Genomic DNA, 24,500 nt, shown 5'->3' with positions numbered 1-24,500 from the left:
TGCACGTGACTAGAGTTGGCTATTCCCTTTTAAAACCAAGAGGGAGAAAAACCACATGGGGACATGCAGCAGGTAGGAAACCAAGGCCCCTATTGCTCAAGATCCCATAGGAAGTTGGAGTCAGGGTTAGGATGAGAAACAGGGTCCGCCTTGCCCAGTGTCCAGGGTTTTCCTCACTGCCTCATCTGCTCCACAGAGGTAGGTTTTGTCTTTCCTTTCTTTTCTCTTTCTTTCTTTCTTTCTTCCTTCCTTCCTTCCTTCCTTCCTTCCTTCCTTCCTTTCTTTCTTTTTTTTTTTGATTTTTTTTTTTTTGAGACAGGGTTTCTCTGAGTAGCTTTGGAGTCTATCCCAGAACTCACTCTGTAGACCAGGCTGGGCTTCAAACTCACAGAGATCCACCTGCCTCTGCCTCCTGAGTGCTGGGATTAAAGGCCTGCGCTACCACCGCCTGGTGGTTTTGTCTTATTTTTAAATGGAGTTACTTATTTGTAAAGATTTACTTATTGATGCATATGTGTATGTGTGTACATATGTGTGCAGGTGCCGTTGTAGGCTGGAAGAAGGCATTGGGTCCCCTGTTGCTGGAGTTATGGGCCACTGTGAGCCACCTGATGTGGAAGAGCAAGGAGTGCTCTTAACCACTGAGTTACCCCTCTAATCTCACCATTGTCTTTTAATCAATCAATATTCAGGTTCCCACTATTGAGCTGCTTCCTCTGTCGGCCAGCGAGAATCCCTTCCTTAGTGATCAAAATCCATTTTCCATAGGGATTCAGCATGGTTCAGATGCTAATCTCAGCTTATGCAATTATTTATTTCTTTTTGTTGTTGTTTGTTTTCTGAGGCAGGGTCTCCTATGTGGCCTAGGCAATCCTTATCCTGGTGATCCTCCTGCCTCATGCTCTAGCAGCTGCATGCACCAAGTGTCTAACTCACACACTCAACTTTGCTTGGGTTAGTTGTATTCCCAGTATAGATCAAGACAACGATTTAAGCCAGCATCTTTGTGCTTCAGAGTTTTAGCTGTGGTGAAAACAATCAGCTGGTCTGTTTCAGAAGGTCCCACCAAAGTCTTTCTCCAAGGGTGGTGTGGATTCTGCATTCCTCGATATATTGTATACACTCAATGTCACTCGGCTCCCCTCCCAGTGGACTGCCTGAAATTTTTCAAGAGAGTAATTGTTCAGGAGTAGAGGAGAGATGGACATAAGCAGTACTTCCTGCCTTCCTCAGGGATTCCCGGGAAACCCACGAGTGTGTGGTTCTTGTGTCATAGGATGGTCGAGACTGAAAAGAACTGGAAACCACCAAAGGTCCCTCAGGCTACAGTACAGCGGGCATGTCTCTGCTTGTAGGAAGACTGCCACCCTGTCACCAAAACCATGTGGACCCAGAGGGCCTTAGCAGATGCAGCTTGGCATGGAGAAAATGGATGAGAGGGATGAAGAGACAGAGTTCCCTGACTTGCAGTTTCCAGACTTCCGGTTTCATAGATGGGAATCGATGTGGAGAACTAAAGAGCAGACTTAATAAAGAGATCAATTAAAGAGTGTCATATTTTTGCTCTTTTGAGGTGGGGAGTTTTAAAGATACCATTTAGAATCACAGTCATCTCAAAGGAAATTCTGATTTCCCAGTGTGTTGGAAAAGCAGAGAACTGACAGACATCTGCTCTAGTAAGCTCTTGTGTATTTTGGTTGGTTGGTTTTGTATACACCCAGGCTGAGTTCCAATATGATCCTCCTGCCTCACCCTCCCACTTACTGAGCTCACAGCGCACTCACTACACCTAGCCATGGAAGATGGTTTTTTGTTTTTTTAGTTTTTTGTTTTGCTTTGTTTTTGTAGTTTGTATTTGTATGTGTGTGACAGGGTCACCTTATCTTCTGAGTTATCTTTTTCAATCATCACGGCCATTGTTGTCATCAGAACAGCTGTGACTGTTTATAAGAGACCCCCAAGATCAGTTGACTGTTGGCATTCCCACATAGGAGGGGATGAGGAGGGTCATGAGACCCTTCCCTGAGATTCCTGTCATTCCCTGTGTATCTTCTGGCCAATTGTAGGTAATTCCAACCCCATTGTGTGTGTACAGACCATGGACAATTAACTGGAGGGGGTGCTCTACATGGGGGTGCGGAAGCCATCATCAGTGCTGGGTAAAGATTTTCCAGTATGGCTGCTTTGGGGTACCCCATGCTCCTGTGTGTGCCCCCTTCTCATGCTCTGTAAGGAAGCCTGTTAAACTCACTGCTTTCCCAGAGTGCACTTTGGTGGAATCATACTTTGTCCTAGGGGCCTTATAAGGAGAGGGCAAGAATTCTTTTTTTTTTTTTAATTATTTTTATTTTATATGCATTGGTGTTTTGCCTGCATGTATGTCTGTGTGAGGGTGTCAGATCCTGGAGTTACAGACAGTTGTGAGCTGCCATGTGAGTGCTGGGAATCGAACCCTGGTCCTCTAGAAGAGCAGTCAGTGCTCTTAACTGCTGAGCCATCACTCCAGCGCTGGTAAGAATTCTTATAAGCCTCCAAACTCACTAAGTAGCCCAGACTGGCTTTAAACTCATGGCAGTCCTGCCTCAGCCTCCTAAGCACTGGCGTCACAAGAACGCACCACCATTCCTGGCTTAGCTTTCTCATTACAAAATTTTAAATTGTATTTATTTATTCATTCAGTGTGTGTGTGTGTGTGTGTGTGTGTGTGTGTGTGTGTGTGTGTGTGTACACATACATGTGCCACAGCATACATATGGAGGTCAGGTCATCAGTAGCATCAGTGGGTAGCAAGTACTTTATCCACTAGAGGTCATCATACCAAAAGGATGAGCAGGCCTAAACTTTCTTCTCTTTCTGGAAGTCACTGTGCTATCCTGGTTTTTCTCATTCCAAGGAGGAAAAGTACTGTGCACTGGCACAGCACCTGCAAGGTGGTGATGGTTGGCGATAGACTGGTCCGCTTTGCAGACTGGTCCTGTAGTCTTTGGGACCCATCCATCCCTTCAGCCCAGGAAACTCTGGGCTGCCCGCTTCCTCTCCAGACTTGGCGCTCATCTCCTGCTTTAGTCTTCACAGTGCTGTTTCTGCCTGCTGGGGATGCCCAGGACTCACCTTCTCCTTCTGCCTCTATTGCAGATTAAGACAGAGGATCTGGGTGACTCTCTACAGCAGACCCTTTCTCACAGGCCATGCCACCTGAGCCAAGGGCCTACCATGATGCCTGGAAACCAAATGTCTGGGGTAGGTGCCAGCCTGTGCCACAGACCCTGCTATGCTTTCTAGGTTGGTGAGCTGTTAAGGCCCTTTTCCCAATGCTGGCTCTCTGTACTTGGCACCTTGTGAATTCATCCAAGGAGCCCCCAGTTGCAAGCAAAGGAGGCCTGGAAGTATGCATGTGGGGTCTCCAAAAACAGTCCTTGCAGAAGTGAGGCCTGGTGAGGGACACAAAGGGACATGTCCCCAAAGCCAGCCTTGACAAAAACAAAGGACCCGATAGCTATGTTGCTGGTGCAACACTGAGGACCTCCAGTGGTGGACAGTGGCTGAGTAGTGACAGACTCTCTCTGTCTCCAGTGAGCCCATTCTGCCTCCTTCAAGATTATATGACAAAATCTAACAGGAGAGGAGGGCTGGTGTCAGGAGAGCAGCGAGCCTCGGGCCAGGGGATCTTGTAGTTCACCCGGGGAAGAAAGACCTACTTTCTGAGCCATTCTGTGACTGGCATCCGTCACCTCCTTCCCATGAGGTTTGTCAAGTGTGCGTGCGCAGGCCCCAGGTCTGTGGGGTCTGAAGCGCCCTGATGCTGGGATCGCCATTTCTATGTCTTGAGGTGGTGGGAGAAGTTTAGAGTAATGGCCTTTCTGTTTAATACTAAAAACTAAGCCTGGGGGGCTGGAGAGATGGCTCAGAGGTTAAGAGCAATGGCTGCTCTTCCAGAGGTCGTCAGTCAGTTCATGGCAACCACATGGTGGCTCACAACTACCTGTAATGAGATCTGGTGCCCCCTTCTGGTGGGCAGGGATACATGCAGCCAGAACATTGTATACATAATAAATAAATAAATCCTAAAACAAAACAGAACAAAAAAACCTAAGCCTGGGGCAGAGCTTGGTGGCACACACCTTTAATCACAGTACTCAGGAGGCAGAAGCAGGCAGATCTCTGTGAATTCAAGGCTAGCCTGAGCTATATCGAAAACTCCAGGCCAGCTAGCATTACATAATAAGAGACCCTGTCTCAAAACAACAACAAAGTCAGGCACGGTGGTGTATGCCTGTACCTCCAGTGATTGCCAAGCTGAGGCAGAAAGGATCACTACAAATTCAAGGTTCCCAGGCCGACACAGTGAGTTTGCAGCCCTCCTTGCTGGAGAGTGAGGCCTTGTCTCAACTAAAACAACAACAAAAATAACTAATGGTTTTGCCCCATCCCCCTAGGACCTTCTAGAAAGACTCAGGTACAGGAAATAATTAAAGAGTGGCTTTGAGCATAATCAAGTGACATGATAGTTTAAGAAAATTGACAGTTGGGACGACTGCCACTTCTAGGATAAACCTCTGCGACTGGGTGATACCTACTCTTGGTCCTCAGGGCACAAACAAAAGGGAGTCAGGACGCAGACAAATGAAAGCATGAGAACAGAGTTAGTAACTGTACGCTCGAGGGACTGCTTGGTGGATTGCAGGAGCAGTACCAGCTTTAGTGGATTAGCTACTGTGCGCCATGTGCTGGAGACACATGCGCTGGGGACACATGGCGATATGAAGCAAGGACACCGCCCACAGCCTCCCAGAGTTTGCAGTCCCACGGACTATAGGGGTCGGAGGTCAATAGGCTTCAGGTCCCCCTGTTGTAGGCTGTATAACATCTGTGTGTCTCCCCACACGCAGGACATGGCTTCTCTCCATCCACTCCAACAGCTTGTGCTGGTCCCTGGCCACTTACAATCTGTATCCCAGTTCCTGCTTTCCCAGACCCCACCTGGGCAGCAAGGTAAGCACCCTGAGCTTTATACAGTCATTGCCTGAGTCTAGAAAAGGCTGCTGCTGTTTACTGGGGGGGGAGGGGGCGCAGAAAAGTTGCTCACCCCTGTGATGTGAAAACTAGCTTGGGGCTGGGACTAGCTCTCAGCTGATAGAAAGCTTGCCTAGCATTCAGGAAGCCCTGGGTTTGATCCCCAGCATTTCATACAACCAGTCACAGCAGCATCTTTAATCCCAGCACACATTGTAAGTGGAGGCAGGAGGCTGATCCTTGGCTACACAGCAAGTTTGGAGTCAGCCTGGGTTAGATAAAATCCTGTCTGAAAAAGATCAGCTTTTCTGCCTGGGACCTAGGAAGGGGTTCTTGAAGGGGATTTGTGGGGGGTTCCAGATTATGCACCTTCCCTGTTTCTCCTTCCTGCTCTGGCTCTTGCTGAAACTTCATTTTCATAGGAATTAGTCTAAAGGTTTGGAGTGGTGGGCGTGGGGGCGGAGGGGACACACACAGGAAGCAGAAGCGCCCTGGGATTCCTTGGAAGTCTAGCTTGCATTGAGCCTTTCCCCTCCCCTTGGCCTGGCTATGATTCTGTCTGGATGGAACAGTAGTGCCTCCCACAGGCTATAGAAAATAGAACTGGTTGTCTTTGGCAGGGAAATGACTCCCAAGCCCTGAGCAAACACATCAGAGTATTAATAACATTAAGTATCATTGCTTAACATGTCCAGGAGTCTGTTGAGTTGTTTTCCTGGCTTATTCCTCAGAGTAAACTTGTGCTATATAGATAGCCCTACTGCATGCTGGTGACCCACTAGAAAGTTCCAGAACAGTCTAAGACCTATGCTCTAGATGATCACACTGTACTGCCTGCCTTTCCACTCACCACTGCCAAACAGGGCTGAAAATGCCATTGGAAGTAGACGCTCTCCACAGCTCCTACTCTAGAGGAGAACTTGGAAGTAGCTGTACCCCATTCTGGGTACCTGCCTAAGACGCAGGCCCTATGCTTAGCTTGCAAGGTGTCTCCAAATGGCACCAGGATGAATGAGAACACATCCGAGTGTTTATTTTGGCTAACCAACACCCATCAATCATATCATACTCCTGGACTAGGAAAGAGAAGGTAGGCACTGATTCTGTTCATTTCTGGAAGACTCCAAGCAACATGAACAAGGCCCAGGCACTGGCATATTATACAATAGAGGAGACAGAAAAACAGGTTAAAATTTGAAGTCAGAGAAACTCTTTGAAGAAAAAAAATACTGGCTGTGTTTCTTTAGAAAACTTACATAAGCCAGGCGGTGGTGGCCCACGCCTTTAATCCCAGCACGCGCGAGGCAGAGGCAGGCGGATCTCTGTGAGTTTGAGGCCAGCCTGGTCTACAGAGCGAGATCCAGGACAGGCACCAAAACTACGCAGAGAAACCTTGTCTCAAAAAACCAAAAAAAAGAAAAAAAAAGAAAACTTACATAATCTCTGCAAGTCTGTTTCCTCCTCTATACAAATACGAAAGTAAACTCTACACCGCAAGGTGATTGGTGGGGCACTTGGCTCTGTTCACACAATTTCTGCTCACTGCGCAGACTGCAGTGTAAGCAAAAGTAATCTCAAGCCTCTTCACTCTTAGGCCAGGGTTCCTCCAAGACCTCTCTGACCTTTTGACATTTTCAGCAGAAAGGTCAACCTTAGCAAATGTGGTACATCAGTGACCCAGAACTGCCCGGGGACAGCAGGTATGCCAAGGAGCTTCTCTATGTTGAGTGACAGAGATGGCCCCTCCCATTGTCAGTCTTGTGGGTTTGAGGACTCCCCTTCTGCTAGGAGTGAGAAGTGCTGGCTCTGGCCATCTGAAGACAGGAGCTACTGATCACAGTCACCAGACAGGCAGAGTCTTTCCTTGGCAGTTTTCCTGAAGGTGAGGGAGAGGGAGGTCCCTAGGCAAGGTAACACACAGATAGAGTCTACACCACCCTAAGGGAGTTGGAAGGCCCTAGCATCTGGCTTCCCTGTGCTCTCAGGCCTCCCTCCAATTAATGACCTGGTCACCAGAAGCCTCTGACCAATGACCCATTGCCCTTCTGAGCAATATGACACCATCTTCTTTCTCTGCCTTTACAGATTTGGGGTCCTAAACATCCCAGCTGCTTTCACTTGCAGGCAGATTGAAGCACCGTGCTCCCTCTGGGGCTCTGTAGTCACTGCTGTGTCCCTGTCCCTCTGGGTGGTGTCCCTGTCCCTCTGGGCTTCTTCTCATCCTGCTGATCAGATTCCAGGCAGAGCGTCCTGACCTTCCTATGCTTTTGCACTTCTGCAGGCAGGCAGGCAGGCAGGCAGGCAGGACAGGTTTGGGGACTGCTGTTTACATCTGTTTATCCCTGAGTCTGGTTGGCCTCCACCTCTATGTGGCAATTCCTGGCAGTGCCCACAGGGCCTTTCAACCAGGCTTAAGGTGGGTTGTGGGAGCTGGTTAGGTGAGCAGGAGGAGAGGGCGGTTAGCATGGCTTCATTGTCCGGCTTGTCCTTCAGATGGCCTGGATTTTGTTTGTTTTGTTTTGTTTGTTTGTTTGTTCCTTTGTCCCTCCCCTGTCACTCAGGTCTGCAGCCGAATCTTCTCTCCTTTCCACAGCAACAAAGCACTCTACTCCTCCCACAGACAGGGCCTGGCCTCGCCTCCCAGGTAACTGCCAAACCCTCTCCTCCTGTTTCTTCCCATATTGTTTCAGCCCTGGGCAGGGTTCCTGCCTCTTTAGCAGGACGCTAGCTCCTCAGGGGCTCTCCCTGTTGGCATCCAGGAAAATCCCAAGCTAAATGAGGTAGGTTGCCCTCTCACTAAAATGTGGCTCTCCGGCTGCCCCGATGTCTGTTATGGGCATACAACGCCGGTCCAGTCAGGTTATGGCTTCACCCCCTCTAAGAACTCATCCAGCTACTCAGGATGCTAAACTACCCCCACCCCAAGGTCCACCCAGATGCCCTCAAACCCTAAGAAGGGCAGGGCAGCAAAGCCAGTATCTCACTTCAGGACCACTTCAGCTGACTGCGCCCTGCAATGGGCATACGTTGGGCACAAGCAGGTCTAGGGGGAGAGCCCTGTGCAGGTCTGCTTTGGAGCGTACACACACACACACACACACACACACACACACGCACGCACGCACGCACGCACGCACGCACGCACGCACGCACAGCACAGCACAGCACAGCACCTGTTTGTCAATTAGGAAATAAAATTCCGTTTCTTGCCAGCATCATGCCAGGATGTCCCTGGGACGCCAATAACCTGCAGAGATGCATGATTTGTTCCTGTAAAGGGTGACTAGAAATGACCACAGAGACTTGTAATATTCCTTCTCTTGGGCTAAAATCTCCAAGGCTCATGAAGATCCTTGGATTTTCCCAGGCCTAACATCCAGAGAAAATAGCTAGAAGGAGAGCGCCACCTAGTGGTTGAAAGAAATGGGAACAGCTAAGTTGGATGCGGCCCCTTTCTACCTTCTGGCTGCATCCGAAGCATGGCATAGTTATAGACCCTGATCTATGACTCTGAGGTCCTACTCAAGAGACCTGTGGCAGAGAGGCCATTTAGAAGATGATGAAGGTCCTTCTACCTGGGGTGCCATGGTTTCTGGCTGCAGTCCTGGCTACCAGGGAGACTAAGGCAAGAGAATTACTTGTTGAAGGCCAGCTTGGGTAACACAAAGAGACCTTCCCTGTCTATAAATAAATAAGTAGAAAGGTCCTCCTAGAGTATGATGACTGACCAACAGCCACAGAAACAAGAGCAGGGAGGGGTAACTGAATGACGTCTGGGACATTAAACTGATGGAATTGGACAGTTGATGGGATGTGGAGGAGGAGGTGAATGTGTAGCTCAATGTGTCTGTCAAATGAATTTACAAAAAAGAGTGTTCAAGGGCGACTAGGACTTTGTTCTGGGTAGCTGGTCTGGGGAACCTCCCTCTGCTCCCATCCTCATCTCTCCTGCAAAACAGGACCCATCTGTGATGCTTCTAGCCACTCTGACTCCTTTATCCTCCTCCTCATAAGGATGCCAGAACAAGAGAGAGGATTGACCTTCCTCTAAGCAAAACAGCAAACCAGGAAGGAGAGAGAGAGGATTTCCTGCTCATTGTCCTAAAGGCAGTGAGCAGTTTCTGTGCTGGACACAGTGCCTGGCCCCCAAGCTCAGATGGCACTCCATCTTCGTGGAATAATAGATATATCAAGGGGCTGGAGAAATGGCTCAGGGGTTAAGAGCACTTGCTGTTCTTGCAGAGGACCTGGTTTGGTTCCCAGCACCCACATGATGGCTCACAATCACCTATAACAACCCTAGTTCAAAAGGATCAGACTCCTTCTTCTGGCCTCCAAGGGTACCAGGCACACATGTGGTGCATTTACACGTAAGCAGACAAAACACCTCTATACATAAATAAATCCTTTTTAAAAACAGATATCTCAAGACTAGATATATTCCTGACCTCCTGTGAATGCATCATGGCTCTAAATTAGGTGGTAGATTTTCCTATGAAAACAGACTAAAGAAGGGGTATCTTCTGACAAGGTGTGTTGAGAAAGCAGTAGTTAAAACAAATAAGTAAAAAGCCTTTGCTTCGGGCTGCAGAGACAGCCCAGCAGTTTACTTATTCCCAACATTCACATGGTTGCTCACAGTAATTTGTAATTCTAGTTCCAGGGGATCAAACACCCTTCTAGCTTCCACAGGCCATGGGTATAAATGATATGTATACACACACACACACACACACACACACACATACACACACACACACAAACACATACACACACAAAAAAAAACTACCCAAATGCATAAAATAAAAACAAATAAATCTTTCAAAGCCACATTTGATTAAAATTATAACACTCTCCAGGAAGGGTGGTGTATATCTGTAAACCTAGTACCACAGAGGCTGAAGCAGGAGGATTGTGAGGACTAGCCAGACTGGGCGACATGGCAAGATCTTTTCCTAAAAAAAGTGGATACATAAATAAACTCACAACATTCTCATTAAAGAAAACAGTGGTATAGGAAGGAAACGACGTTCATAACTAATATCTTGAATTTCCAGATGTCCCTGTGACTGTTGTGTGTGCCTCCTTCACCTTGCTCTGTGGAAAAGAACAGGCAAATAACCTTTTCCTTGTCCCGTGCTGAGATTTATCCCACGCTGACGTCTCAGATCTCGTAGTAAACAGCCCTGCCAGCTCCTTTTATGGTGGAAAGCTGACAGGAGGAAGTTACCTACTGAGTCTATGAGTCACAGACCAAAACCCAAAGAGGCCACCTCCTTGTCCTGCCTTTTTCTCCTTCTGCCCAGGGTGTCCGGGTTGGGTTCCAGATTCATAGAAATGCCAGTCTCTACTGCAACAGTAGGCCTCAGTAAACTCCAGGACCTGTCACCCTCTAGGTGAACTATCAGTAGCAAACGCAGAGACCTCTGCTGGGCCCTGTTGAACCGTTGTGGCTCACCCTAGCTTGTGTTCTTTATCAGGCAGTTGGGCGCCCTGGGCTGTCGGGATCCTCTCTAGAGCCCCATCTGGAAGCACCTCAACATCTGCCAGTGCCCAAGCATCTACCTGGCCCTGGAGGGACTGACGAGCCCAGTGACCTGGAGGAGCTGGAGAAGTTCGCCAAGACCTTCAAGCAGAGGCGCATTAAGCTGGGCTTCACACAGGTTGGCTTTGGGAGCAGCAGATGGAAGACCCGGGTTGTGTGATAGCGGCTGGGTCTTCCCAAATGCAGCTTTCAGGAGCAACCTTTTTTTTTTTTTTTTCAAGACAGGGTTTCTCTGGGTAGCTTTGGAGCCTGTCCTTACTCTATAGCCCAGGCTGGCCTTGAACTCACAGAGATCCACCTGCCTCTGTCTCCCGAGTGCTGGGATTAAAGGCGTGCGCCACCACCGCCCGGCTTCAGGAGCATCCTGACACCAGATTGGAGCAAGTGCGCTACATCCTGTTCCCCGCCAGTAGAGCACAGTTTGCTAGTGGGAAGGAAAGTGAGGTGTTGCTGGTGGAGAGAGAGAGGAATGAAGGGCAGGCAAGGGCATGGCCCATTCAGAATGTAAGGAGAGAAATAAGCTAGTTTTGTATCCTAGAAGAAAAAGACTCGGGAAGGTGCAAGGCTGTGGACAGATGCTCGGGGCTCTGCCGGTGTGACAGCTTTAGGGCAGCAGAGGACACAGGCAAAAAAGAGACATCTGCCCCTCTCCTTCCTCCCTCTCAACACCCCTCGCAGGGAGACGTGGGATTGGCGATGGGAAAGCTGTATGGCAATGACTTCAGCCAGACTACCATCTCCCGATTCGAGGCCCTCAATCTGAGCTTCAAGAACATGTGTAAACTCAAGCCACTGCTGGAGAAGTGGCTGAACGATGCAGGTGGGTGGCAGAGAAACGAGAAATGATCATGGAAGAGGCCCCAGGAAACTCCACAGGGGTGATTCTAGGGGTGTGTGTGTGTGTGTGTGTGCGTGTGTGTGTGTGTGTGTGTGTGCGCGTGTGTGTGTGCGTGTGTGTGTGTGTGTGCGTGCGTGTGCGTGCGTGTGCGTGCGTGTGTGTGCGTGCGTGTGTGTGCGCGCGCGTGCGTGCGTGCGTGCGCGTGTGTGTGTGTGTGTGTGTGTGTGTGTGTGTGTGTGTGTGAGTGATGGGGCTTGACCAAGTCAAGGCATAGGATCCCTTTATTGCCCCTGTGAGCCTGGCATGAACCAAGAGGTAAGATCCAGGAGAACGGTGAGCTAAGATGAAAATGTCATTTTTATTACTGAGGGAGCACTTTGGCAGATGTGGCTCGTCTGTGGCAGGACAACTTGATTCTCCCCTCCCCTCTCCTCCCCTCCCCTCTCCTCTCCTCTTCTCTCCCCTCCTCTCCTCTCCTCTTCTCCTCTACTCTCTTCTTTCTATCCCCTACCCCAGAGCTACCTACCCTATATTTCAAGACAGCTGCCTAGAGACTAAGTTTGATCCACTTACTCAAATTGTTGTATGGGATCAGCCTAGGTCAGAAGATAAGGAACAGGGCCCTGTAGGGTCCCACTGAGGTGAGAAGACCCAGGCCCAGCTCCAGCTCTTTATTTGGCTATTCTGGAGCAGGGGTCAGAGGACAGGCAATTGCTATGACCATGACCGGCTGGAAAAGCCTGTGAGCAGGAAGGGTAATGAGGAAGTAGATTCTGTCAGGATCCAGGCCTGCCAGGAGGTCAAGGGGATAAGAAAGGGGAGGGGCATTTGGAATGATGAACAGGGGAGCTTGGTGTTAGAGTGCAAGGCAGGGCTCCTGACATTTGGACCAAGTAAAATTGTTTGTCCTTAGGGGCTGGCCTAGGCATTGGAAGTGAGTGGCCTGAATCTCTACCCACTCATTGACAATAGCATCTGCCTCACCTTCCCAGTTGAGACACCTCCCAGAATGTCTCCAGACATTGTCAAATGTGTGGTACAGGGTGGCCCCAGGTTGTGGCATCCTGACCCATGTGGAGTGGAAAGGAACAAGCCCCTCTTCAGGGCTAGGCTCTGCTAAATAGGAGTGTAGGTTATTGATTACTACTCCAGTAGTAAAGGCAAGAGGGGCAGCTTGGGCAGCTGGGGTGGCTTTCTTTAAGGAAGTCCCCTCACTCAGAAGAATCCTCCTCCTCAATACAGTGCTCCTGAGACAACTTTTACTGAAACATCAAAAATGATGGAAGCTACTAGCATCTTTGGGAAAGGGATTTATGGGTCATCATTAGTATGACTTCTCCCTACCCTGCAGCCTTGGCTCCCACCTTTCACTCGAGGACAGATGTCTTCAGAACTAGCATAGGTTCCTGCATGCCAAGAGTAAACCCATTTCACTCGGCGTTCACAGATGGGCACAAATCTTTTAAAACAGGTCAGACAGTGTGACTCATAGTTCTACCTTGTCCCCTACACCCACACGGGCCACTGATGTCTGGACATCCCTGAGCCATGACTGCAAACATCTGGAGAATCTGTGGTGGGAGCCCTGGCGGACATTTGCCCAGAGCGTCCTGGAGAAGCAGGACTTGATCTGTTCTGGGTTCTCTGCTGGGGTCAGGGCTAATTTTGAATATACTACTGCAGGGTCGGTGCGAAGAGCTGATAAGCCTCAGGTTTACTCTGGCAGGCTGGACCAGTCACACATCTTCATCTCTGAGCTTCATTTGCTCCTCTCTCCAGAGTCCTCCCCATCAGACCCTTCAGCAAACACACCCAGCTCCTACCCCACTCTCAGCGAAGTGTTTGGCCGGAAGAGGAAGAAACGGACCAGCATCGAGACCAACATCCGCCTGACGCTGGAGAAGCGATTTCAGGATGTGAGCAGCCTCCTCGGGTGGGAGGGGGTGGGGCAGCTTGTGCAGGTGGGTAAGTGGGTCCCTCATGTGGAGGAAGCTGGGGTCAGTCCCCTCTCATAGTAGCTAAGCACTACTCCCCCACCCCGCCCCCACACACCCACACCTGTCTGGGAGCAAGCCAAGTTATCCTTCTACTCCAGGAGTCCAGAAATGCCGACTTTCTTCCAGAGTTCCAGAACAGCCTTTTCCTCTTCCTGACATATATTTGGGGCACCTTGTCTCTGTCACTGGAAGATTCAAGAATGAACACAGCTTTCCAGTAGGGCGTGTGTTTCTGTATACATTTGAGGTAACAGGAGAAAGCCAGGGCATTATATGAAAGTCTCCATGCTTTTTTGAAGCAAACATTGCTTTTCATCTTAAAAGTATAATAAAGGGCTGGCAAGATGGCTTAGTGAGGGAAAAGGAGCTTGTAGCCAAGCCTGACGACCTGAGTTCAGTCCCTAGAGCCCACATGGTAGAAGGAGAGTACCGGTTCCTGCATTGCCCTCTGGCTCCACCCACCTTTGCCATAGCCCCACTCCCAAATAAATAAGCGTCAAAACTCTGTTCTTAAGTGTTTTAACTTAAGAAATGATGCAGTGAATGTTCACTGTCAACAATTTGGAAAACACAGGAAGAGGAGTAGACAGGAAAGGTAGCCTGTTGCCTTTTGTTTTTGTTTTGCCTCTTGTTGTCTGTCTGTCTGTCTTGTCTTTGCTTTTTAAAGATATGATCTCACACTGGAGCTTACCCAGGCTGACCCGTATATAACACTATGTAGCCCAGGCTGGCCTCAAACTCACGGCCCCCAAGTGTTAGGACTGTAGGCATGTGCCGCCACCTAGCTTCTAGTATCTTCTGAAAGCAGTTGCTAGTGTTGTTGTCCACGTACATTTAGACACTTGTGAATATACCGCAAAAGGCTCCTTTTCCCCCACCAGTTAAAATGTTTTATTTCTTACAGTTATTTTTAAAACATGCATTCATATATTTTTTTAAATGAAAAGTTTTCAAATCTTTCCATGTTCTGAATTAGATAGTCCAGCCATAGATTCTGAAGAAACATTCTCAAGGATAGCAAAAGCATATTCTTGGGGCAGTGTGTACGAGATGTGAGCCTCATGGGAGCTGGGGTGGGGAGGGCGAGAAGAGGAAAATACGGGTGACTACCGAGAGCCTCTGTAGGGATCCCTGGGGTAGCAGCCCCGAGAGCCTCCCTGGATACTGAAAACTACTCAGTCCTGCCTTGTAGGTCCTGGTTGCTAGGACTGCTGCCCTGCAGCAGATGCCCCACTGAGTCTGGCTCAGGGGCTCCACGGCTGCAGGATGACTGGAGTGGAGTTGCCCATCTTTTTAGGTTTCTCAGAACAGTGTAGTTAAAGAGGGTGCAAGAGTGAGGAAAAAGGGAGCTCAAGCCACAGACTGGGTGCAGGTCAGTCGGGCAGAGTGATGATATCATACTGTCTGCAGCTCTCCTCATTTTCTAAGAAGAGATGAAGGGAAAGGTTATGAGGAAGGACTCAGAGGGGAATCTTTTCCCGGAGGAGTCCACCTGCCCTCCGTAATTCATTCCTTGCAGTGGAACTACTCCCAAGGGAAGGAGTACAGGAAGGGACCAGCCTTTTTTACCCTCTTACCTGGTCCAGCCCTGTGCTTGATGATGTACACGTGCTCTCTCTCGTAACCCTTACCATAGTCCTACGTGCTCGGCAGGCAGTCTCACTCCGTATATGGAAAGACTGGGGCTCAGAGGTGAAGGGAATTCCTCAGGACACTCAGTACATATGTCATAGAGTGTATTCCACCCTTGACCTGCCTCTAAGGCATCTGACTCATACATTGAATTCTTTGTGTTTGGGATATCTGACCTTCACCTCCGCTTTCTGAACCTGTTTCTGTCTCCTGACCACACTCTATCCCTTTGTCCCTATAGAACCCTAAACCCAGCTCAGAAGAGATTTCCATGATTGCAGAGCAGTTATCCATGGAGAAGGAGGTGGTAAGGGTCTGGTTCTGCAATCGACGGCAAAAGGAGAAGCGAATCAACTGCCCTGTGGCCACGCCCATCAAGCCCCCCATCTACAACTCCCGGCTGGTAAGTGGCTTGGAGCCAGGCTGACTGCCAAACACTTGGGGGACATGTAGGTGGAGGCCAAGAGTCTTCCATACTAGAGCGTGGTAGGTAGTGGGTAGGGGAGATCAGTACATGAATAAACAAATGGATACAACACATAAAATATGCATAATATAAAGATTAAAGATGAGTGGAAGTGGGGGCTGTTGGGATGGCTCAGCCAGTAAAGATGCTTGCGGACCAACCTGATGATCCATTTTCCATCCCTTGGGACCTCCATGGTGGAAGGAGACAACCAATTCCCCAAAATTGACCTCTGACCTCTCACACATGTTGTGTGCCACTCACATACCCACACAAGTATATAAAATGAATAAAGTGTAATACAATTTAAAAAAAAATGCACAAAGTGATTGGGGTATTTTTTTGGCTTTTTTTTTTTTTTTTTTTTTGGTTCCTGTCCTGGATCTCACTCTGTAGACCAGGCTGGCCTTGAACTCACAGAGATCTGCCTGGCTCTGCCTCCCAAGTGCTGGGATTAAAAGCGTGTGCCACAGCCATCCGGCTATTCTTTGACTTTTTAACAGGATGGTTAGAGAAGCCCTGTCTGGTTAGGCAATATTCGAATGAAGATCTGAACTTTGTAAGGGGATGAAATATGTGTATATCTAGGGGAAAGAGTACTCAAGATGAAGGGAGCTAGTTGACATGGGCTGCTGAGTAGAGAATTACGTGGGAAGCAGGAGACCAGCCGGAAGACAGCCATCAGGCTGAGTAGAGGACGTTTGGAGGGTGGTAGCCATGGTGATGAGAATAAATGGCTGGATTCTGTATGTTCTTCAGCTGGGAAACCAAGAAGACGAGCTAATGGCTCCAATTCAAAGAGCAGAGCAGCAGGCTGGAAATCACCGCCATGTTTCCCCAGGCTGCTTTGTTGGCTTTGTTTTGTTTGTTTTATGGTACAGGATCCCATGGAACCCAGGCCAACCTTGAGCTCACTATGTAGCCAAGGATGACCTCTGTCTCCTAGGTGCTGGGATTACGGGTGTGCACCACCACACCTGGTTTTTCTGGTGCTAGATATGGAACCCAGGGCTTCCTGCATGCTAGGCAAACATGCTACCAACTGAGCTGCCTGAGTACTGCATGCATGTTGTTGACACTGCCATTTAAAAAAAAAATGTTGAGCTGAACATAGTGGCACATGCTTTTTTTAATCCCAGCACTTGGGAGGTGAAGGCAGGCAGATCTCTGAGTCTGAGACCAGCCTGGTGAACATAGTGAGTTCCAGGATAGCCAGGACTACCTAGAAAGACCCTGTCTCAAAATAATAATAATAATAATAATAATAATAATAATAATAATAAATAATTTTGAAGACTGCATGAAGAGAATCTGGGACCAGTCATATTAAGTTGGACGTGCTTCCTAGGCAACTAAGAGGCAGCACCTAGTTGAGGTTAAGTCTTAGCCTCTGGTGTTCCAGGGAAAAGCCAAGGCTGAGAATAACTTGAGGTTCTAAGGAGACACAGAGGATTGGGAATTAGAAAGTGTCTTTCCATCTAGGGAGAGATGGGACCTGGTTAACAGTATAGAGTTCTCTGTCTGGGTAAGACCTAGCAGCTACATAAAAACTACCACATTGTTGATTTCCCCCCATATATCCAAAGACCAGCTCTATGTTAGTCTTTGTGCCAAGTGCTGGGGATAGATGCGTTTATTCCCAGTCCAAGGGGACCGGATTATCTAGCAGAGGATACACACAAGTAAACAAGAGGTAAACAACAGGATCATTTCTCTAAGCGACCTTAGGAGCAGCAGCTGGCACACCTTGGGGAGGGTTGGCTAGGAAGGCTTCCCCACGGAGGTCATTAGTGCCAGAGCTGAGTTTCCAAAGGCGGGTAGGTGTGCGGTGGAGCTGTCTCCAGGGGGAGTGTGAGAACAGTGAGGTGGGGAAGAATGAACAGCACATCCGTGGAACTTCAGATGCTTCCATGTAGAGGCATGTTGAAAAGTGAGACTGAACAGGTCATAGGGCAGGTGATGGAGAGTGTCAAGAGATAAACAAGGGTTAGGGTGTAGTTAGTAGCATGCCTGCCTACTATGCATGAAGCCCATGTAGTTCCATCTACAGCACCACCATGTAATCTCAGCACTCAGGAGGTAGATCCGAAGTTCATGGTCATCCTCAGTTACTTAGCAAATACAGGACCAGTTTGAGCTACCTGAGGCCCTATCTTACAAACAAACAAAAATATAAACAAAAGGCCTAGGTTAATAAATTGAAAGCTGGCTTGGGTCAGGGAGAGTGGTGGAAGGAGAATCCTTGGGATGACTCCAAGTGTTCAAGCTGGGCTGGTTGGGTAGATGGTAACAGTATGTGTGGACCAAACAGACAGGACCAACTGGTTTTGGAGTGGGAAAAGGTAGTACTCCAGTTCTTTGCATCATCATGATGTGGGCCTGCAGGACACTTAAGTGGGACTGCCCCTGGAGATTTGGAATGATGGATATAGAGGTCAGGAGAGAAGCTGGGATGGAGACAGGGATTGGGGGTATCCCAAGCATACAGGTGGTAGTTGAAGTCCTGGGTGAGAAGAAGCTCTATTATGGAATTTGTATGAAGTGAAGAGAGAGAAAGGTCCACTTCCAAACCCTGGTGACATCAGCCATTTGAAAGCAAGAGGATCAAGGGAAGAAACAGAGAAGGAAGAGACTGAGAATGTAGGAAATAAAACCAAGTGCATGTGAGAGGTCTAGCCTGACAAGTCCCACAGGAGCATTATGGGAATGCAGATAAAAGACACTCAAGTCACTGGGTGACTTTAATCTCAGTACTTGGGAGGCAGAGGCAGAGGCAGGTGGATCTCAGTGTGAGGCCAGCCTGGTCTACAGAGTGAGTTCCAGGACAGCCAAGGCTATGCAGAGAAACCCTGTCTCGAAAAACCAACCAACCAACAAACAAACAAACAAACAAATAAATAAATAAATAAACTCAAGTCAGCGTGGCTGCCACGAGTGGGGAGCCCACGATACACGTGAAGAACAATATGAAGTAGCAAGAGTAATTGAGTAGGCAGAAAGAACAGCCCGGGAGAAGGCATGCTGCTAAAGAACCACGGGCTAGGGCTGGAGAGATGGTTCAGCAGGTAGTAGACTATCTGTCTCCCAGAGGAATCTGGGTTCGATTCCCAGCACCCACATGGCAGCTCACTCACAACTGTTCAGGGGATCCTATGCTGTCTTTTGGTCTTTGCAGGTACCAGACGTACACATGGTGCACAGACATCCGTGCAGGCAAAACACACATACAGATAAAATTAAATAATTCTTTAAAAAAAAAAACATTTCTAGGTAGTACTGGCCATATCATACCTGGAAGGCAGAGTTCCAGACCAGATATCATGAAGGAAGAGGATAGAGAATGTCTTCTGATCCTGTCTTTTCCTTGGGTCTTGATTGGAGTGAAAACTGGTGTCTTCTGTTTCTGATACAAAGCAATCTCAAGGTAGCTAAGTTAGAAAAATAAATTAATAGGAGCTGGAGAGATGACGCAGTGGTTAAGAGTTCATACTACTCTTGCAGAGGACCTGAGTTCAGTTTCCAACACCCACTTGTGCTCATATCTACCAGCTCCAGGGTATCTGATGCCCTCTTCTGGTCTCCATGAGCACTGCAGTCACATGCACACACACACACACACCCACCCACACATGCACCAGCACAAATACACATAATTAAAAATAAAATCTTTCAAAAATAAACAATAAAATTTTAAAGGGGGTTGGGAGATGTATGTCACTGGATGCTATACATAGCCCTGGCTTAGCATACATAAGAACATGGCCTCAGTTCCCAGTGAAACACACACACACACACACACACACACACACACAGAGGAAGCATTGCACAGATCATCTTGGCACCATTTTGCTACCATATGTAAAAAAAAATGTTTAAAGTAAGGAACCCTATATGTGTATGTTTGTGTGTGCCAAACCCGTCTTTAGCTGGAAATGGAAGGAGCTAATCACAGTGACTGCACACACTATTATTTATTTGAAAACAGCAGATTTCTTGGGTGTGGCATCTGGGAGGGGAGGAGAGGAGATGACTGATAATATCTCTCACCACTCGGCCACACCTCCCAAACTGTCCCACACCTGCCTCTACCCCTCCAGGCCCTGCTCATTGTAAAACGAAGGGTAAGTAGAAGCCTCGAGAAGGATTTCTGATTAATTAGGAAATGAGAACATGCCACTTCCTGTTGGAGGGACTGTTCCAGAGCCGGGGAGGATCATAGCAGATGGCGGGTCCCTAAGTGGACCGTCTACATCAGTAGCCTATGGAAATGCTGGCCAGAGCTTCCTTGTCGACAGGAGAAAACTCAAAGGAGTAAGAATATGCAGATCTCAGGTCAAAGGTGAAGCTGCGAAAGCACCCAGAAACAGTGGTCCATAGCCCTTTCCCGGGGAGCAAGGGAACTAACATCTAACAAGCTGGTGCTCTTTGCCAGCCACAGGGTTGGAAGCTTTATAGACATTATCTCATTAAATCTTAATTAAAAGAAATATCAGGGAGGTGCTGCTGCTGTTCGAAGAGGAGAAAAGCAAGTCTCCCTGGGGTTGATAGCTTACTCATAGTCATGCAGATGGTGGGTGATGGGGCCAGGACTCACACCCAGATCTGTCCACTCCTGATGTTTTCTTGTTCTAGGCTGTTCTTGGATGATCATAGTGAGGGGTAGGTTCCTGAACTGAGAGGTTAAACGTGTGTGTGTGTGTGTGTGTGTGTGTGTGTGTGTGTGTGTGTGTGTGTGTGTAGGCCAGAGGTCAACATGCAGCATCTTCCTCAACTGCTTTTCAGTCTTATTTTTTGAGAGAGTGTCTTTCACTGACCCTGGAGCTCCCTGCATTGGCTACACTGGTTGACCAGCAAGCCCCAGGGATCCTCTTGTTTTTCCTTCCCAGCATGGGATTGCAGGCTGTGACTGTTGGGCCTAGCTTTCACATGCTTGAGAGGCAAGCACTTTAGTGACTGAGCCAAGCTGTCTCCCTAGCTCCTGAATGGCTCCTTCTGGTATTTTAAGTCTCTACCTGCCCGCCACCCCCGCCACCCCCCCCCCAACCTTTTCTTGACAGGGTCTTGCTATGCATCCCTAGCTGACTCAGAACTCACAGCAGTTCCCTTGCCTCAGTCTCCCAAGTCCTGAGATTGTGGACATGTAAAGTAGAAATGGAGCGGGCAGCCGGCAACATCTGCCTGAGCAAGGGCCGTCAAGGCTTGCTCCTCACTCCTCCAGGGCGCTGGGACAAACCTTCAGCCTGGCAGTACCAGAGGAACTTTGCCAGGGGCCCCAGCAGGACGGGGAGTGGTTGGTGTCAGCACCGGGGAGCTTCCGCAGCAGGCTGGAAGTGGGTCGGGACGGCTGTACGTGGTCCATAGGTCTTCTATTAAGCACAAGGTGAAAATTATGGAGTCGGAGGTCATCAAGGAAGGCAAACAGCTCTCTGCAGCCTTTGGCCCAGTTTCCTGACAGAAGGAGGAAGGCTGCAGCATGGACATTCACAAGCTTCCCTTGCCTTTCAGGTCTCTCCCTCAGGGTCTCTTGGTGCCCTCTCCATCCCTCCTGTCCACAGCACCATGCCTGGAACAGGTGAGCTTCAGAAGAGGTTTCCAGACACCACAAAGATTAATCTAAATAGCACAGGAAAACTGAAAGGACCCAGGTGTGATGGCGCACACCTTTAATCCCAGCACTTGGAAGACAGAGGCAGGTGTTCGAGGCCAGCCTGGTCTACAGAGCAAGTTCCAGGACAGCCAGAGCTGTCTACCTCTTCATAGAGAAACCCTGTCTCCAACAAAACAAAACAAAACCTTAAAAGGCACTTAACCTAAGTCAGCATTCCCTCAGTGTGTCTCAAAGGACATTAAAAATCAGGGCTGGGAAGAATAGAGTTCTGTAATCACATAAGTTTGGAAAATGTTGGTAAGCAAAGTTTAAACAAACAAGTGTTTGTTTGTTGTTTTTTATTTTAATTGCATCATGGCTCAGCACTCAAGGGTGTAGTACATTCCAAAATGAATTGTATGGAAAACTGGAGGAAGACAGCTTTCCAAACACATTTCCGGGGTTCTATTTTTCCCAAAGCACCTGTAGCATTTCAAAGAACTAGATAAGGATATGTCCAGCTGGCCTCTAGAGGCCCTCATAGCTGCCTCAAATGCCAAGATAAATCTCAGCATATTCTACTTTTTTTTTTTAAATCTTAGTTTGAGTAGTAAAATATATGGCACTCTATCCATGAAGCACAAGTTGGGATCCCAAACATGAGAATTATCTATTTAGTCCAAACCCACCATTTTACAGAGGATGAGAATGAGTTTCAGGGTGGGTCAGGGCAGGCCCAGGGCCAGAAGAGGTTTGGGTCCCCTTCAGAGCGACCACTTGCACTTCCTTTGTGGAATTAGAGAAAAATGAGAGGCTGGCAGTCTCTCTGCTCTCCAGTTGGCTTTCTCCTCTTCCTGAGCTTCTCAGGCTTCTTCCCTCCCGCCCAGGGTGTGTCCCACAGTAGGATGATTTTGGCATCTGTCCTCCATGCAGTTGGCAAGTCTCGGACTGACAGAAGCAGCCCCACCGCTCTGAGGGCCTGGCCAGCAGAAAGCACTTGAAATAAGAGCCCCACCAAGGATGGGCTGGCGGGTGGGCCTTGATGTTTTTAACATGGAAGAAGGAGGGCAGGTGGGTGGGGATAGGGACAGGGTAAGTGCCCTTTGGGGATTACACCAGGAAATTATGAGTTGGAAGGGCTGTGTCACAAAGGTCCCCAGACCCAGGCGCATTATTTTGGCCTTATTTTTGTCTCTCTTTGTCCATAGTAACGTCATCCTGCTCCCCTGGGAACAACAGCAGGCCTTCGTCTCCTGGCTCGGGACTCCATGCCAGCAGCCCCACGACATCTCAAAATAACTCCAAAGCAGCAATGAACTCCTCCTCTGGCTTTAACTCCTCGGGGTAAGTGGACGGCAGTGAGGAAGCATCTGGCAAGCTCAGGGGCACGTGAGGAGCTGGGCCAGTGCCATAGCGGAGAACTGGAAATGGGAAATGGGGTAGCAGTGGAGATGGGATGGAGCGGAGGGAGGGCAGAGTGAAGAGCTAGACCGGTCTGCATCCCCAGGGAGCGAGGATTAAAAAGAAGCTGTAGCCAGTGAGCAGTCCTGGCAAGGGCTGATGTCAACAAAGCCAAAATTTCCATCCTCACTTTGATCCTGGAAATTTCCAGATGCTCACGTGAGAAAGGACCAGGTCCTGAGCTAGGTTCAGGAGCACTCCACACCAGGAACTCAAGTCACAGGATATTCTAACCTGAGTCTGGAGCTCAGGCATAGACCAATTCTGGCCTTCAGGTGTGGCTGGCCAGGGAGACAGAAAAGTGCTGCTGAGTTCTGTCTCGCAGGTGTACTTGGGAGGCAGCAGGGCAGGCCCTCGAGGGCCTTACTTAGCTCACAAGCTGAATAAACTACTGGAAAATGTATTCTTAGGATGGGTGTCTCAAGAATCTCCCCTGGTGCAGAAGAAGACGGATTTGGAGCAGGGTGTGGGGCTGGGGAGACAGTTCTATTGGTAAAGTGCTTGCCTGGAAAGCATGAGACCTGAGCCTGACCTCCAGAATGACATTTAAAAAAGCCAGGTGTGGCACTGGGTGCTTTTTGTGAAAGTGAGGAGTGTGCTAGGTGCAAGTGAGGAGAGAATCCTTTGAGCGCCAGGCCAATGGGAGAACCTGTCCTAAAGAAGGTGGGCAGCATGCCTGGGGATGACACCCAAGGCTGTTGTCCTCTGGCCTCCCCAAGTGTGCACACAGATGCACAGATATACATGGTTTTAAAAAAGAAATGTGGGCACGGTGGTACACACCTGTAATTTCAGCATGCAGGAGGCTGAGGCAGGAGGATTGTGAATTTGAAGGCAGCCTCTCTTAAACATAGTGAGACCTTGTCTTAAACACACAAACCAACCACCTTGAGTGATAGGTTACACACTCGAGCTTTACAAGAAGAGATAAATCCACTTGTCCAAATCTAGGCAGTTCAGCAAGCAGCTTCTACCATCCAGATGTTTCATAGTCAGGATTTCTGGGGTTGAGGAGTTTAATGTTGGAGATATGATTCATATGCCATAAAATTCACAGTGTTGTACAACCATCACTGTTATCTAATTCCAGAATGTGTTCATCCTCACTTAAGGACCCCTCTTACCTGCCTGTTAGTTACCACCTCCCCGTTCCTAGTCCTCCCCATCAGGTTTATGACTCTGGCTTGGCCTGTTTTCATCTTCCTTCCAGACCGTGGTACCGTTGGAATCATCCCACCTACCTCCACTGAGACCAAAAACTTCCTCCCTTCCACCTGGCCCCTTGTTCCCAGCAGGACGAAGGGAGCCATGCCTTCCACGAATGGACAGACTCCTTGGAGACAGGTGGGAGAGATGGCCACTGCTGAAGAGCAAACCCACATTCTTGCCTTCTCGAGGATTCAGAGACTCCGGAGCACCAAACTGTGACTGAAGACCACACTGACGCCTTAGGCTCTTGACAATCCTGCTGGGCATTGACAGTGCCCGCCCGCCTTGCCCATGGCCACCTCCTTGCTCTCGTGTTTTCGATGGCTTCACCGTGGCTTCATCTCTCAGAGAAAGGGCATTGTGCCATCGTTACTCTTCAGCTCGAGTGTGGGCTTCTGGGGACAGCAATTTGCTCGGTGTGCCAAACTGCAAGAATGGTAGACCATGGTTTTGACTCTGCCTTCAGCCGCAATCCTAAACAGATCCCAAATTCTGTGGAAACAGGGAAATCTCATGTCTCCACCAAAGCCTTGTTTTGTCTGAGTAGCACAGTTTCCCACGGAAAGCTCTGATTTGCCTCATTTTCTTTTAACCCTCACTCCCTTTTCTACACCCAAATCTGTCCATTCTTGTGCCCTACAAAGTCCCTTCCTCTCCACAAAGGGCCATGTTGCTCCGTCCACAGGTGCTCTTCTGTTGCCCATGTCTACCTGAGTTCAAGAACGCTTGTCCTTTCTCTGCTCCCTGAGTTT

The 24,500-nt window shown here is 48.8% G+C and overlaps 1 protein-coding gene across 1 annotated transcript in view; it reads left to right on the top strand.

Annotated features, from left to right (window-relative positions):
- The window catches only part of Pou2f3 (POU class 2 homeobox 3), an 86,943-nt gene extending 63,154 nt beyond the window's left edge, over positions 1-23,789 (top strand). The window contains exons 4-13 of the mRNA XM_059266849.1: positions 3,136-3,240; positions 4,890-4,992; positions 7,575-7,657; positions 10,494-10,676; positions 11,237-11,378; positions 13,176-13,312; positions 15,267-15,428; positions 20,997-21,063; positions 22,287-22,422; positions 23,750-23,789. Of these exons, the coding sequence (XP_059122832.1) occupies positions 3,136-3,240; positions 4,890-4,992; positions 7,575-7,657; positions 10,494-10,676; positions 11,237-11,378; positions 13,176-13,312; positions 15,267-15,428; positions 20,997-21,063; positions 22,287-22,422; positions 23,750-23,789 (1,158 nt within the window). The remainder of the gene's footprint in view (positions 1-3,135; positions 3,241-4,889; positions 4,993-7,574; positions 7,658-10,493; positions 10,677-11,236; positions 11,379-13,175; positions 13,313-15,266; positions 15,429-20,996; positions 21,064-22,286; positions 22,423-23,749) is intronic.
- Positions 23,790-24,500: the final 711 nt, after the last annotated feature.

This window comes from Peromyscus eremicus, chromosome 7 (genome assembly GCF_949786415.1).
Source record: "Peromyscus eremicus chromosome 7, PerEre_H2_v1, whole genome shotgun sequence".
Classification (NCBI taxonomy): domain Eukaryota; kingdom Metazoa; phylum Chordata; class Mammalia; order Rodentia; family Cricetidae; genus Peromyscus; species Peromyscus eremicus.
This window is presented reverse-complemented; position numbering and strand designations above follow the sequence as displayed.